This window comes from Pezoporus wallicus, unplaced genomic scaffold (assembly GCF_028554395.1).
Source record: "Pezoporus wallicus isolate ANWC-B61680 ecotype Strahan unplaced genomic scaffold, APGP_CSIRO_Pwel_v1 contig_593, whole genome shotgun sequence".
Taxonomy (NCBI): Eukaryota; Metazoa; Chordata; class Aves; order Psittaciformes; family Psittacidae; genus Pezoporus; species Pezoporus wallicus.
This window is the reverse complement of record NW_026642342.1, coordinates 5,204,676-5,217,971: the sequence shown is the minus strand read 5'-3', so window position 1 is coordinate 5,217,971 and position 13,296 is coordinate 5,204,676. Positions and strand designations below refer to the sequence as shown.

The 13,296-nt window shown below is 37.2% G+C and overlaps 1 protein-coding gene across 2 annotated transcripts in view; it reads left to right on the top strand.

Annotated features, from left to right (window-relative positions):
- NEK7 (NIMA related kinase 7) overlaps positions 1-13,296 on the top strand; it is a 67,467-nt gene that overhangs the window by 40,702 nt on the left and 13,469 nt on the right. For both annotated transcript variants that reach the window (XM_057429091.1, XM_057429090.1), the window contains exons 6-7: positions 4,264-4,372; positions 6,680-6,787. In XM_057429091.1, the coding sequence (XP_057285074.1) occupies positions 4,264-4,372; positions 6,680-6,787 (217 nt within the window). The remainder of the gene's footprint in view (positions 1-4,263; positions 4,373-6,679; positions 6,788-13,296) is intronic.

The following is a 13,296-nucleotide window of genomic DNA, read 5'->3' as shown; positions in this document are numbered from 1 at the left end:
GAGCTAAACAACACTCCGGGGACGCTGCATTCCTACTAGAATTATATTGCCTTTTAAATAGGAATTGCCATGTAGAAACTTAATTTCTATATACATGAGTCTCTGATCTTTACTTTGAAGTGCAGAGATGTTGAGGTCCATCTTCACTGGTCTACCTTTTGACCGTTTGCCAGTTCTGCTTTATTTTTGTTGTATTCACAATGAGAACTCTTGCTCACACTTCTGTAATATCCTGTTGCAGCTTCCTGACCTACTCTTTCCTCTTCTTTCTGGTAGACCACATTAAAAATGACTCCCAAGAAAACACAGGCAGAAGTGGCCAGAACTTCATTGTGTGTAACTTGGAGGTTCCTTGTAATAATCCCTTCTGTGTTGCTTTCTTCTTTATGAAGTTCAGATTTATTCCAACAAGTGTATGGTTGTTGAAAAACCAAAACAACTAAACAACAACAAAACTGCCAAAACCACCCCCATCTCAAAAACAAAGCAAAACACTTTGTTGTTTTGTAAGCTGGAAGTGAAGTAATGGGAATAGGCAGATGCAATCAAGTTTCTTATCAAAACATGAAAGAAAGCAAAAAGAATATAAATAAAGCAAGGAATTGATCATTCTCATTTTACTTTTCCTCCAAATCCTCTCTTTATTTATTTTTATTTAATTTTTTTTAATAAAAGTATGTTCCTTCCCTCCCCCCCCCCCCCCCGAGGTCTCCAATTGCACTGAAATCATCCGTGCTCACTGTGCTTTACTCATCAGCAGTAAATCCTTAGTTTTCTTACAAAAGTCAAACATAGTCCTTTAAGAGTATTCTCTGAACTGTGCTTGTTAAGTCTAGATAAGACCATTTACTAATTGCTGTCACTTTTGCTTTTGGAATTTGACCTTTAAAGCATCATCTTCAGAAACTCAGTATGATATCATTCTATGCTTTTATATTGATTTAAAACTTTTTTTTTCCCTGTCTACCTTTTACTTTTTTTTATCCCTCCCAGAAGCTGAATGGCATGTGCTGTTTAGGTGCGGGGCAACTATGTTTGACTAAACTAGGATGGAAACATTTGGAGAATATTTAACTTTTCTTGTAGTAATTCATTAAAGAAGCCCAGGAGAATTCCATTTTCCTATAACCAAACTGCTCTTTCATTCTGTGAAAAGGGACGAAAAGACAAGCTGGTGGTATAACCTGCCTACCTTAAAGCTCTTTAAGGCGTTTGAATACCAGATTTATGACCACAAAAATTTCTAGTTGCATTAAGTGACTGAATTGCAGTTTCCTCTGTAGTGCCATTGTGAAAACTCTTCAAAGTAGCTTTTTGAGATTCCATTCTCAGGGACGGAAACCTTGTGGGATGTGTCTTTTGAAACAAATAATTCTGGCTAGGAGATAGTGTGCTGCTTGAGCATGCCTGGTATTCTGTGTTTACCTGATAAAACACTAGCTTGCAACACTGCTCAAATTTTTAATGCACATGTACAAGCAGTTCCTTTTTTGCCCAGTTTCAAATATGTTGAGACTGATGCTTCATCTCTAACAGGATTATGTTTTTTTAATGTCACACCCTAGAAGGTCAGTGATTTGAGGAACATCAGGACAGGTGGAAGAAGCAGAATAGTGAAATGTTGAAGATGAGAGTGCCACAGAAAGCTGTATGTCAGGCTGTATTCCTCTGAGGTCAAATTTGAGCAGGTAATAGCAACTCTTATATAGTGGAAGATGACTAATAAGTTTGCTTGATTATGTAGACTTTGGGATGCTTGAGACATTACAGCATTAGGCAGAGAATTAGTTTCAGCATTAACTGTTTGTGGTGCTGCTACACTCTGCTACTGTAGAGGTTAAAAATTATTGTTTTGGCATCATGTCATCTGCACTTTGGCCTTCCCCATAGGGAGGGGGCAAACCCCACAACCAGTAGAACTGCATTTTGTGTTGTGGACTATTTAAAAATGAAGGAGAGAGAAAAGGATCTTGCTTTCAATACAGTTAATATGTGCTATATGTATGAATTTAATTATGCTGTTTGGCATAAAAAAGGTTTGACCATGCTTTCCATTGATCTGTATTTCTTGTTAGAAGTTCTAATCAGGAATGGGATTCCTTTTCCTTATTGACTTTTCTCAGAATTAACTCTGCCTGCTGGACTGTTTCTTAGAAACATATAATTTGTTTCAGTAGCTAGTTTTGCAAAGTCTTTTCATCACTGCTCTGGCTGTTGGCGGACAGCAGCTCAAGAAAACATTGAGAATATGTATTTTGAGGGAAGAAGATAGTGTAATTAATTAGTACACAAAACAATTTTCAGTGAGTTTATTTTAGAGATAATTGTTTTCAAACTTACACAAGAGAAAATGATACTTATTTCTTGTTTAGTTTAAACATAGTTAGCAAATCTAGCAGCTCTTTTTTTACATCCTCTTTAGATGGATAAATTCTACAGGATTAATATCGATGCTTTCAGTCAGGAAAGAGTCGTTATGCAAAATTATTAATGCCTTCAGTAGAGTGAGGCTACATTTTAAAAACTGTTATACTGAATGCTTGCACTGTAAAAACTGAAGCTGATTTTTCTGGTGTACAGTCGGCTACAGTGTTATAAATGGCAAATGAATAAAATGTCAAAAGAATGCTTGTACATAAATACTTTAAAAGGATGCTGATGTACTTTAGGTACATTGGAATGGAAATCTGTAATGGAAAATCTTCCCATTTCAGATATTTTGTTAATGGTGGCGCATCACTGTACTTAGATTTAAAAAAAAAAAATCAGAATGTTTAAATAAAGTACCTAGTTATAATTATGATGATTTCAGAATGCATTTTAAAATCAACTGTGCTTTCATGTGCACATGCTTACATGTATTGTGTATTTAGTTTTGAATGAAAAGAAACCTGGTCTCCATCTTCCTGTTGACATCAAACAGTCCTCTGATATGCAAATCCAGCTATGGGGAGAACAGATACACAGGGTTTGTTTGGATTCAGTCCAAGACTGCAAGAGAATTATATTTAAAGAAGTAATTTATATGCTTTACCTCATTTAAATGAAAATGTATTTTGAATAATCACTATAACTAAACACATTTCGGTGAAATGTTATGATCCTTTGTATCACAGATACGTTTGGCTATGTTTAGTTTAAAAACATCTTTCTCATACTCCTGCATGCATCTCTAACGCGTAGATGCATCTGTCAACTTCTCAGTGGCACATTTTAATACAGCATATGAAAATATTTTTATTTTTCCAGCATAATAAATGCTTGTTATATGAACTTTCTTAGGGTGTTCGTGTGAAGTGTGTGTGTACATATGGTGCTAAAATAGATCTAAGTACATTGCTTTCCATCTAAAATTTTGCTAGTATTAGTGTTGTATTTCTTTTGTGCATTTAACTTAAAAATCTGTCAAAATGGGAATTCTTTAAAAAGAGAGATTAAATAAGCAGCAGTTTTTCAGTTGTCTTACCTTTAGCTGCAAAATTTAGAGGGATCAAACTTGAATGTTTTAGTATTGGCTGAATTCCAGGTTTTCAGTAGGTATTTTTGGAGGACTGTGTCATTCCAGTCCCTGAATGTAGTATTTGAAGGAGATGAATGTAGCAGAGCATAATTGTGTTTAACGTAGGCTTTAACAGGCCATTGAACTGTGACCAGTGATTGGGAATGGTCATTCATACAGGATGGAAGATATTTGAGCAGGAGTTAGCTATCTGTGAAATTGTCAGAAATGTCACAGTTCCTTTAGTCCTGTTTTACGTATAGCAGAAGTTTCCAAGATTAATCGGATAAACTCTTCTTACATGACCTTTGTGCTTATGGGTCACTACTGTTTTTCATTTCTATTTAGAAAATAAGCTCATGGAAATCCATGTTGGTGTAAGGAAGTATTTAATTTAGGAAGCTCTGTGGCGCATACCTTTGTATCTGACCTTTGTTTGTTCTGTGTCTGCTTACTCTATGCTAGACTGTTCTGACTGCATTAATCCTGCACTGAGGATTTCTAAATAGCATATAAATATTTCTTTTGGGATAGCAGCTTGATTTCATTAATGTCATGTGTGTCTCTGTGTTGACAAGCACATACATTGATGATACATGTGTTAGTATTTAAGGGAAAAGCTTTATGTCAAGAATTTTTGTTAAACTTTTCTCATTAGTTTGGAGCATCTTTTGTTTTTAAATAAAGGATTTTCTGGTTTTTTTTCAGATGTTTTGTGTACGTTTTAAATTTTAATATTCAGTGTCCATCCTTTTTTCTTTAAGCATTTTAAGAAACAGAAGAGGTTGATTCCTGAAAGAACGGTTTGGAAGTACTTTGTTCAGCTTTGCAGTGCCTTGGAACATATGCATTCTCGTCGTGTTATGCATAGAGGTAATACAGGATCAACGGTGATATTTGTCTTTGCTAAACCTTTTACTTTGTGAGAATTAAGCTGTTTCAATGCCAATGACACCAAATAACATCATAGTGGAATTGATATTGGCAGCTGACACAATGTGTGTTTTTTGTAATGTTTTATAAGCAATGGAAGAGTGTGACAGAAATTCGTGGTTCTGCATTTGTTGTGGTAAGCATTTGTTTGCAGCAAGTGTTTGTTTGCAGCAATGGCTTGTGATACCAAGGTTTCAAAAATTCATGGTACTGTGATGGAGACCCTGCACTGCTACCTCTTTGCTTGGTCAGTTCATTTTGCTGGCTCTCATTTTCTGTCCTGTTCTTCTGTGTTTTCCCATTCTCTTTCCCATTGCCTGCATTCTTGCACAGCTATTCATCTATTCTTTTGACCTTTTGCACCTTTTTTTCTTGTGAAAGTATTTGTCTCCTGCTATGCTTTTTGATGATGTATAGGCCCATTTCCCGTTCCCTTATCTACTGGATTATGTCCAGCTATGAGAATTTTCTCCCCTTCTCTACTTCTCTCTGCTATTTCCAATCTCTGTGTCAAGTACTGTGTCCCAACAGCCCTTGTAGATGCCAGCTAACTCTGTCAGGTACTAAATTTCTTTTACCCATTTTAAACCTCTTTAGTGCTGTCTCCTCTGTATGCTGTCTTCATTTTACCTTTGAACAGAGTCAAATAAAACAGATCATGGTATAGCTGCTTCTCACATGTACCATTTCTTTTGCTCTGGAAATCCCACTGGTTATGAGTTTCAAGCTGTATATGGGCTATCTCTTTGGGTTCAGGTGAAATTGTGTCTTAGGTTGGTGACTTCCTTCTGCTGGGATGTAAATAGCTGCCTGAAAACAAAAGTCATCTATCTCTGCTGAGCTTTGTCATTTGCAACCAGAGACGTTGCACTCTTCAGGAGATGAATTTAGATGCCCCTGCCCTTGCTAGTAGCTTTCCCTTGTGATTCTTCTTTTTCTTTTTTCTTCCCCTTTGCCCATTTGTACATATATCTGCAAGTGCAAAATACCCAAAGAGAAGGACGTAAAATTACAGGCCCTTTCCATAGGGTATAGGTATCTTCCTTTAATGCTTTTATAACTAAACTAGCTTATTTCAGTATATTTTCTTTAAAAAACAGAAGGAATTTAAACTCCTTAAACTGAAATGCAGTCTTCAAAGCTTCTGGCAAACCTATTTCAAATCTAACAATTCTATGGTTACACACCAAAGCCAATGACAACTGAAGCTATTTTTAAGTTTAGCTGGTATCAGTATTGGATTGTTAAACAAAGGTGGTACAAACTCCTGAAAGGTAGGTCAGATAGCTGCATAACATAACTGTTTCTGTATTCCTCTGTTACGCTTTAAGCTTTTGTAACTTTTTATTGGAAACCTGAGAATTCTGGTGTGTGAAGGGTTATTTACCATTCCTTTTACTGTACCCATATCTTATGCAAACAGTAACCCCCTCTTGTCCAAGTTAACAGATTTTCTTTTTAAGTTCAAGCAACAGTGCATTGCTGTTGAGCTGAGTTAGAGCTTAAGCACACTTGCTAAGCAAATACTAGGTCAGTTTGTTTAGAAGAGTAATGGGATAGTTACCTTGTTGAAAATGATAAAATGAAAATCTTTGCTGTTATCTCTGAAGGTTTGGATTAACACTATAACTGAGTGTTACTTTTGAAAAATAACTCTAGATATACATAATTATTTCTTTCTTTCTACTTGATTAGCTCAATTCCATTCAATTCAAATAACCATTCTCACGAGTAAAACTTGCTTCCTTTTTCCAATGTCTGCTATTAAAGAGAATCAGTTGCCTATCTCAAATAACATCACACCACTGTGGGTAATCTGATCAGCATAAGTGATGAAAAATGTTTTACAGTTCTTAAACATTTTTGATCTGTTACTTAAGGCATAACCTACTTCTAATGGAAGACCCTATATGTAGCTTATATAAAGTTGTAATGAACTCCCTTTATAAGCTGCTTTGGGTGTGGGGTGGATGCTGGTGTTTTGATGTTATTGTTTGTTTGCTTGTGTTTTTTTTCTTTTAAACACTTTCCATGGGTCTTGATTTTCTGTTTTTGAGTGATGGTTATACTATTAAAGTAGTTAATTTGAAATTCTGAATCCTAGACTCCTCTTTCTGAGCAGCACAATCAAATTTTATTAGGACTAGCTGTAAATAAAAGCCTCTTTCAGTCTATTATTAATAGAACAGTAGCTGGTTTTGCAGTCTCATTGTGACTTTTAAATTTATTATTTTTTTCTCCCCCCAGATATAAAGCCAGCCAATGTGTTCATTACAGCTACAGGGGTGGTAAAGCTTGGAGACCTTGGACTTGGTCGATTTTTCAGCTCCAAAACTACAGCTGCACATTCTTTAGGTAAGCCTTCTCTGAAGTACAGGTGTTGGGGAGGTATATTTTTTTACATGGTGAAAATACTATGAACACTCATGAGGTGGAAGAAGGAGGTTTGGTCCAGCTAAAGCTTTTCTATAATAAAGAAATTTCTATAACATATATTTATATATATAATTACATATATATTTAAAAATAAAGTAATGGTCAGCACCATGGAGAAATATAGAGAGGCTGTAACACCTTTCAGTTGTACAGCTCATTGTTTGGTCTGTTATTCCTGCTCCTCCGTTCCCCAGTAGCTTGTTCGAATCATTTAATGTTTATTCTTGGATCAAAACAAGTCTTCATGATAGTGCTGTTTTCTGGAAATGTTAGGAAACAATGAGATAGGATGAGGGTTAATGCTTTTAAACTAAAAGAGGGGATATTAATGCTGGATGTGAGGAAAAAACTTTTTACAGGTGGTGGTAAAACACTGGCACAGGTTGCCGAGAGAGGTGATGGATGCACCATCCCTGGAGACATTCAAAGCCAGGCTGGATATGGTTCCAGGCAACCTGATCTAATTCAAGATGTCCCTGCTTATTGCAGGGGGTTTGACTAGATGACCTTTGAAGGTCCCTTCCAACTGAAACCTTTCCATGATTCTAGAAGATTGATATGCATTTTCTTAAATTCATTTGAACTTTAATCAGTGTTGGAAATAAATCAAGTAATTCGATGTGCCTGTGTGTGTGTGTAGAACTGAAGACATGTTGGTTATATGCTTTGTAAAGGCTATACAGAGGAGCTTCCCTGTTTTAAGGTGGAGTTTCCCAGTCTAAGCTGAGTAAGTCAAGGAGAGATCAGAATTGGGCTTTATTGAACCATAATGAGTTTAGAAACTAAACAAAAAAAACGCTACATCAAACCACAAAAATCACAGAAAACTTTTTGAAATACCAGATTTCTTTGCTAGCACATTACAAAAATAACATATTATTAACAAAAAAAAATAACAAACCAGGACACATCAGCTATTTCCAAACAAAATTTTCATTTAATTTGCGTTTTTTGAGTATCATGTGGAGACTGAGGTGATTAAATGGCCTTTAAAGAGTAATAAGTAAAAGTTTGGCAGCTATTTTAAGTTTAAATGTAGGGAATGGACAAATGACAGAGTATAAGAGCATCTCTCTAAAAGAGAAAAGCTTTATAAATAGAGTAGCATCTGCTTTAAAGAGAGGTGTAAAGAATTAGTGTTTGTGGTAAAGCTATGGCTTTTAGTTAAGAAAAAAAACCCCTTTTCCCTGCTGAAGTGGCTGTGTTTAATGGTTGCTAAATTCAAGCCTGTTCACTGACTGCAGAGGGTGTGAAATGAACTTTTGGACCCTTCAAGAGTAGAGCCATTGATGGCAGCATCTAGAGTTGTCTCCTGTTCCTTGTGAAGGGTATTGAGTCAGGCAGAGTACCTTAGTGGTACTTGAATATACAGAAAGGTAAAATTAATTCAAATGCTGTCAGAATTTTTCACAAATGACAGTGGCAATTCTGTAATTAGGTATTTGGTTATTTTCTTATGTTTGATAAGACTGCATTGTAAGGAAGATAGTATCTAAGAAAGCTAAGAATGGTTAAGTAATGCTTACAGTCCCTGTCTTAAGGCCATGGGAGGACACACAAAGAATTTTTTGCTCAGATGGTGGTGTTTCTAATCAGACTATGAAATATCAGACTTTTTGGATTAAAATGTTGATTGTCTCCTCACCTCTTAATTTAACTTATTCAGATAGTCCTGGTTTTCAGTACAGTGTGGAAAAAGAGGGGGTTGATGTGTGGTATGTATATACCATATTTGAGGTGTGGGTGATCCTTAACAGCCCCAAAAGCCTATTTTAGAAAGTAAATTTTTGATAAAATCCTTACTTCCCTGTCTTCCAGAAAGCCTTTAGTCATGCTTTTGTGCCTTTCTGTTTTATTTATCATGTTTGGTGCATATTGATACTGGTATAATCAAAACCATGAGTAAATGCTGAGATCTTAATAGGAGTGAGGTAAAACTTGGGCATGCATCTACAGTGTTGCATTAATGAAAAAGATAGAGAAAGGGACAGAGGAGAAGCAGTGAGACCAGACTGGAAATGGGTTTGAGTTCCATGCTGAAGTTCAGATATAACCCTACAGATTATCATATGATGATAGTTCATGGCATGGTGTATTTAAAAGTGCTGCTCTTTGTGCTGCTGTCATAGTCCAGTGGCCACCTCTGGTAGCAGTGTGGTGATCTTTGTAGTTGGGTCCTGCTACTGCCTTCGAATGGAAGAAGGATGTAAATTAGGAGTGTGAAAAGGAAGCTCTAAATTCTAATCTGTGGGTGGGAGTGCACAAAGAAGGCAAAAGTCAGTTGTGAGAACAGAAGAGCTAGATTTCTGTTCTGAGGCAGAAATAGGGAAGTTAGAGGAAGAAACTGCTTCAGCCCTAGATTATTTTTGCTCGTTGCAGGGGAATCGTTGCAAAGGGACTGAAGACTGAGCTAGAGTTAGGAACAGTGTAAAAGCCTCAAGCCCTTTTAACTTCATCTCTTGCAAGAGTCATCCAGAGAGTGGGCGGTAGGGAGATGGAAGCTTTGTTTCTAATGTTGGATGCTGTGTCTTGGTAGAGGAGCTGTTATTTTTTATTTTCTCCTTTTTTTTTCCCCAATCTCCTTTTCTCCCATTCCCTCTTACTTATGACCTAATGTCAGAATTCAGCCTAGGAAAAAGGCTTTGTTCAGCTATTAATTTAGGCTACACGGGAGGCAGTGACACCCTGATTTATCATGTCACTAGCAGAGACCACTTTTTTAAAATGAGTTTCTCTTGCAGTTTCTGATACTGGTTTTCCTGTTGTATCTCTCAAATCCATATCTTTTTATGATTCCATAAACCTTTGGTGCACAAAACCCAGTAAAGTACAAACATATATGTAGCAATTTATACTTGTTTGCAGGCTTTATAAAAATTTCAGTAGCAAACTAAATTCAGGCTTTCAGAGATAAAGAAATGTACTTAAAATTTTATTAGCTACAGCTTCTAACTGCTAATTATGAATAATTGCTGATGGTCCATTTGAAACAACTGGTAATACTGCACTGGTCAGGTTTTTTTAATGCTCTTAACTCTTTCTATACAGCTTTATCAAAGCAATAGAATTTTCTGTTGTGCCATGTATATACCTTTCTGAAAAGAGAAAATATCTTCTCCAAAAATGCAGAAGTGGAGACATTTGGCATTGTTGATACAATACAAACTTGACAAAATCTCATTTTCAGAAGACTTTATATTAAAAAGGGGAAGATGATCCAAAAAAGGCTTCTTATTCCTTTCCCTATGACTGTGTGTGAGGGGTCTGGTTTTGAGTTTTGTCTTGGTTCTTTTCTAATTGCTGAATGCCAGGCCTTATGGTCTTTGAAATGGTGGTTCTGAAGCTAGCTCATGGAAATGTGCATTTTCCCATCTTTATTAGTCATTCAATGGATTTAAGGGTAGTCCTTAAATTAGTCCTTCAGTATTTTAGAGTTTCAATTACAAAAAGAAAAAAATCACTTCAGTTCTCTAGCGTGGTTGTTAGAGAGCTGCACATTGTGCTGTCCAGGTGGACACTGCTGCCATGGTGTGAATGCCTTCATGCAGGGCAAAGGAGCAGATCCGTAGCTTTCTTAAAATGCTTGGAAGCAAAGGATCATCTGTATTGAATTCTGGTGTCTCTTCTGTGGTTTGACAACTTCTGTCATTTCCATAGAACTGCTGTCCCCAGCACAGAGCTCTGTTATGAGCGATTTGACAGTAAACTCACGTCAGTTGTGGGGAATAAAATATCTTTTAAAAATGTGTGCAGACACTCTCCTTTTCTCTTACATATGGATCTCTAACCCAGCAGAGGGTGTCAAAGCCAGTGCTGATATGGGGGTGTGCAGCACCATTTTGCAAAGCTCCACTTGCATGCTCTTAACCAAACTGTTCTGAGAACTTGCACTCTCATTGTACAGGAAGGCTTGCAGGGAAACCTCCAGCTGATTTGTCACAAGTCATCAAAGAAGCTGCATTAAACCAGCTCTTATTTTATGTATAAAATCTGAGCTCTTGTACAATAGGTTGAAAACCGAAGATAAACTATTATGCTGTTCCAATGCTACATTATAAAGGAACCCGAGATAGAGATTGGTTTCTGCAGTTAAGACTATTTATATAATGTAGTTAGGTTACAGATTACTTTGGATAATTACAGTATTTTAGGTCCTGTATCTGTGGCTGAAGATGAGCCTATGGCTTAGAAATCTCCTACACTTATATTAAATAAAGGAGTAACAAAAAAAAAAAATGGAGAATCTGTTGTCAATAGTTTGTTACCCTCAGTGTTCCATACTGCAGCTTAGTTTGTCTTCAGCATGAACGCTTCATCTTGTTAAACACTTGCATGTGTTGAACTCTGCATTGTAAAATTCCTCGTGGAATGGAGTCATTTATAAACCACATTGTTTGATTGCTTAAATAAATTTGGCCTTTTTTTAAACTTGGTTTGGAATTCTTTGAAAATCAGAAGACTTACTGAAGTGATTTTAGCTTGCTTCCTGACCTCAGATAGTTTGTATTCCCATGCATGGAATGTCAGTAAAAATTACATGGCTTTTTTTAAAACTAGTCTATTAAGCATCTCTGGATCAGCTATTACATTGTTTTGTATGAGTAATATCAACATTTGCCAGGCAGATTTCTTCCAGCTCAAAAATGCTTGTATTTAGAGCTAGTTACTGTGCTATGTGCAACTCCTCGATGCATTGTTGTTTTTTAAGTGAATACACTCTAGCTCAGCTGCAATGGGACGTATGTGGTTGTTTATGTCTTAACTCCCTTCTTCATAACAGTTTCTTTGCCTCTGATACTTCAGATCCAGCTTCCTGCTCCTTAATAACCACCATTCCCATAATGTCTATTGCCTGTCCCAGTAGCAGAAGGTGTGCACAAGAAAACACTGCTTTCTGGATCTGCTGCATCTTTAAATGGAGGGAGCTGCAGAGCAGCAGCAGACTGAGGAAGCAGTTTATTTGACTCAGGCCATTTTCAAGGAGTTTACCATTTAGACCTGCAGGTTATCAGAGATAATGCAAATGCAGTGAACAGAATGCTAAAGTTACAAATTTTGTCCTTAAAAGGATAGGCATCTTAATGTTTGACATCTCTGTCTTGTATTGTCTCACTTCCAAGTCCTCAGATGAGTAAAGAAAGTCATGTCTTTGTAGTATTGTGGTGCTCTTTTTCACTGAACAGGAAAAAAACCTCCATACTGTATAATAACATGTGGTAATTGCTTGCAAGCAGTACAGCTATGATCAAGATTCATAGAATCACAGTATCATAGATAGAATCACAGTATCATAGAATCGTTAGGGTTGGAAAGGACCTTAAGATCATCAAGTTCCAACCTCCCTGCCATGGGCAGGTACACATCCCACTAAACCACATCACCCAAGGCTTTGTGCAACCTGGCCTTGAACACCGCCAGGGGTGGAGCATTCACAACTTCCCTGGGCAACCCCTTCCAGCGCCTCACCACCCTCACAGTAAAGAACTTCCTCCTTATATCCAACCTAAACTTCCCCTGTTTAAGTTTTAACCCATTACTCCTTGTCCTGTCACTACAGTCCCTAATGAAGAGTCCCTCCCCAGCATCCCTATAGGCCCCCTTCAGATACTGGAAGGCTGCTATGAGGTCTCCACTCAGCCTTCTCTTCTCCAGGCTGAACAGCCCCAACTTTCTCAGCCTGTCTTCATATGGGAGGTGCTCCAGTCCCCTGATCCTCCTCGTGGCCCTTCTCTGGACTTGTTCCAACAATTCCATGTCCTTTTTATGTTGAGGACACCAGAACTGCATACAATACTCCAGGTGAGGTCTCACGAGAGCAAGATTGCTCCCTGTTTTAAAGAATGGTTGCAATGCCATTAATAGTTTCTGAATGTCAGAATAATGAATCTCTCTTGTCATGTTCTGTTAAAACCAGTTTACAAGTAGTAATGATGTCTAGATCTTTAGGTTGCTTTTGTGATTTGATAACTAACATAACTAATTTCAGTTCCTTTCACTTGTTGGCCATTTGGGGCTTCAGGTTGTATTGCAGTTAAGGTGTTACACCAGGCTAAATGCTGTAAAATGACAGCATTTGTTCTTCCCTTTCACTGTCATCAATCTTTCACAGTCATATCAGACCCCTAATGTATCAGCAGGCTTCCCAGAGCTACTGGTTAAAATTACCTTTGCTTTTGGGAAACTATGAACCTTCAAACCTGTGTGTTTTCAGCTGCCCCCTGTGGATTCTGTGAAGCCTCTTTCAGGCACATTACTCACTGGCAGCTACTTGTGTGATGTCTTAGAGCAGCAAGGGCAGTGCTGCTGTAACCAGTTAAGAACCAGATTATGCTTGAACTTACTTTTTTTCATTGTTAGATGAATTCTGGCAACAAAGCATCAGAATATACTAGGCTGGTGCAGTAATTAATGGATGCAAAATCCAGCTG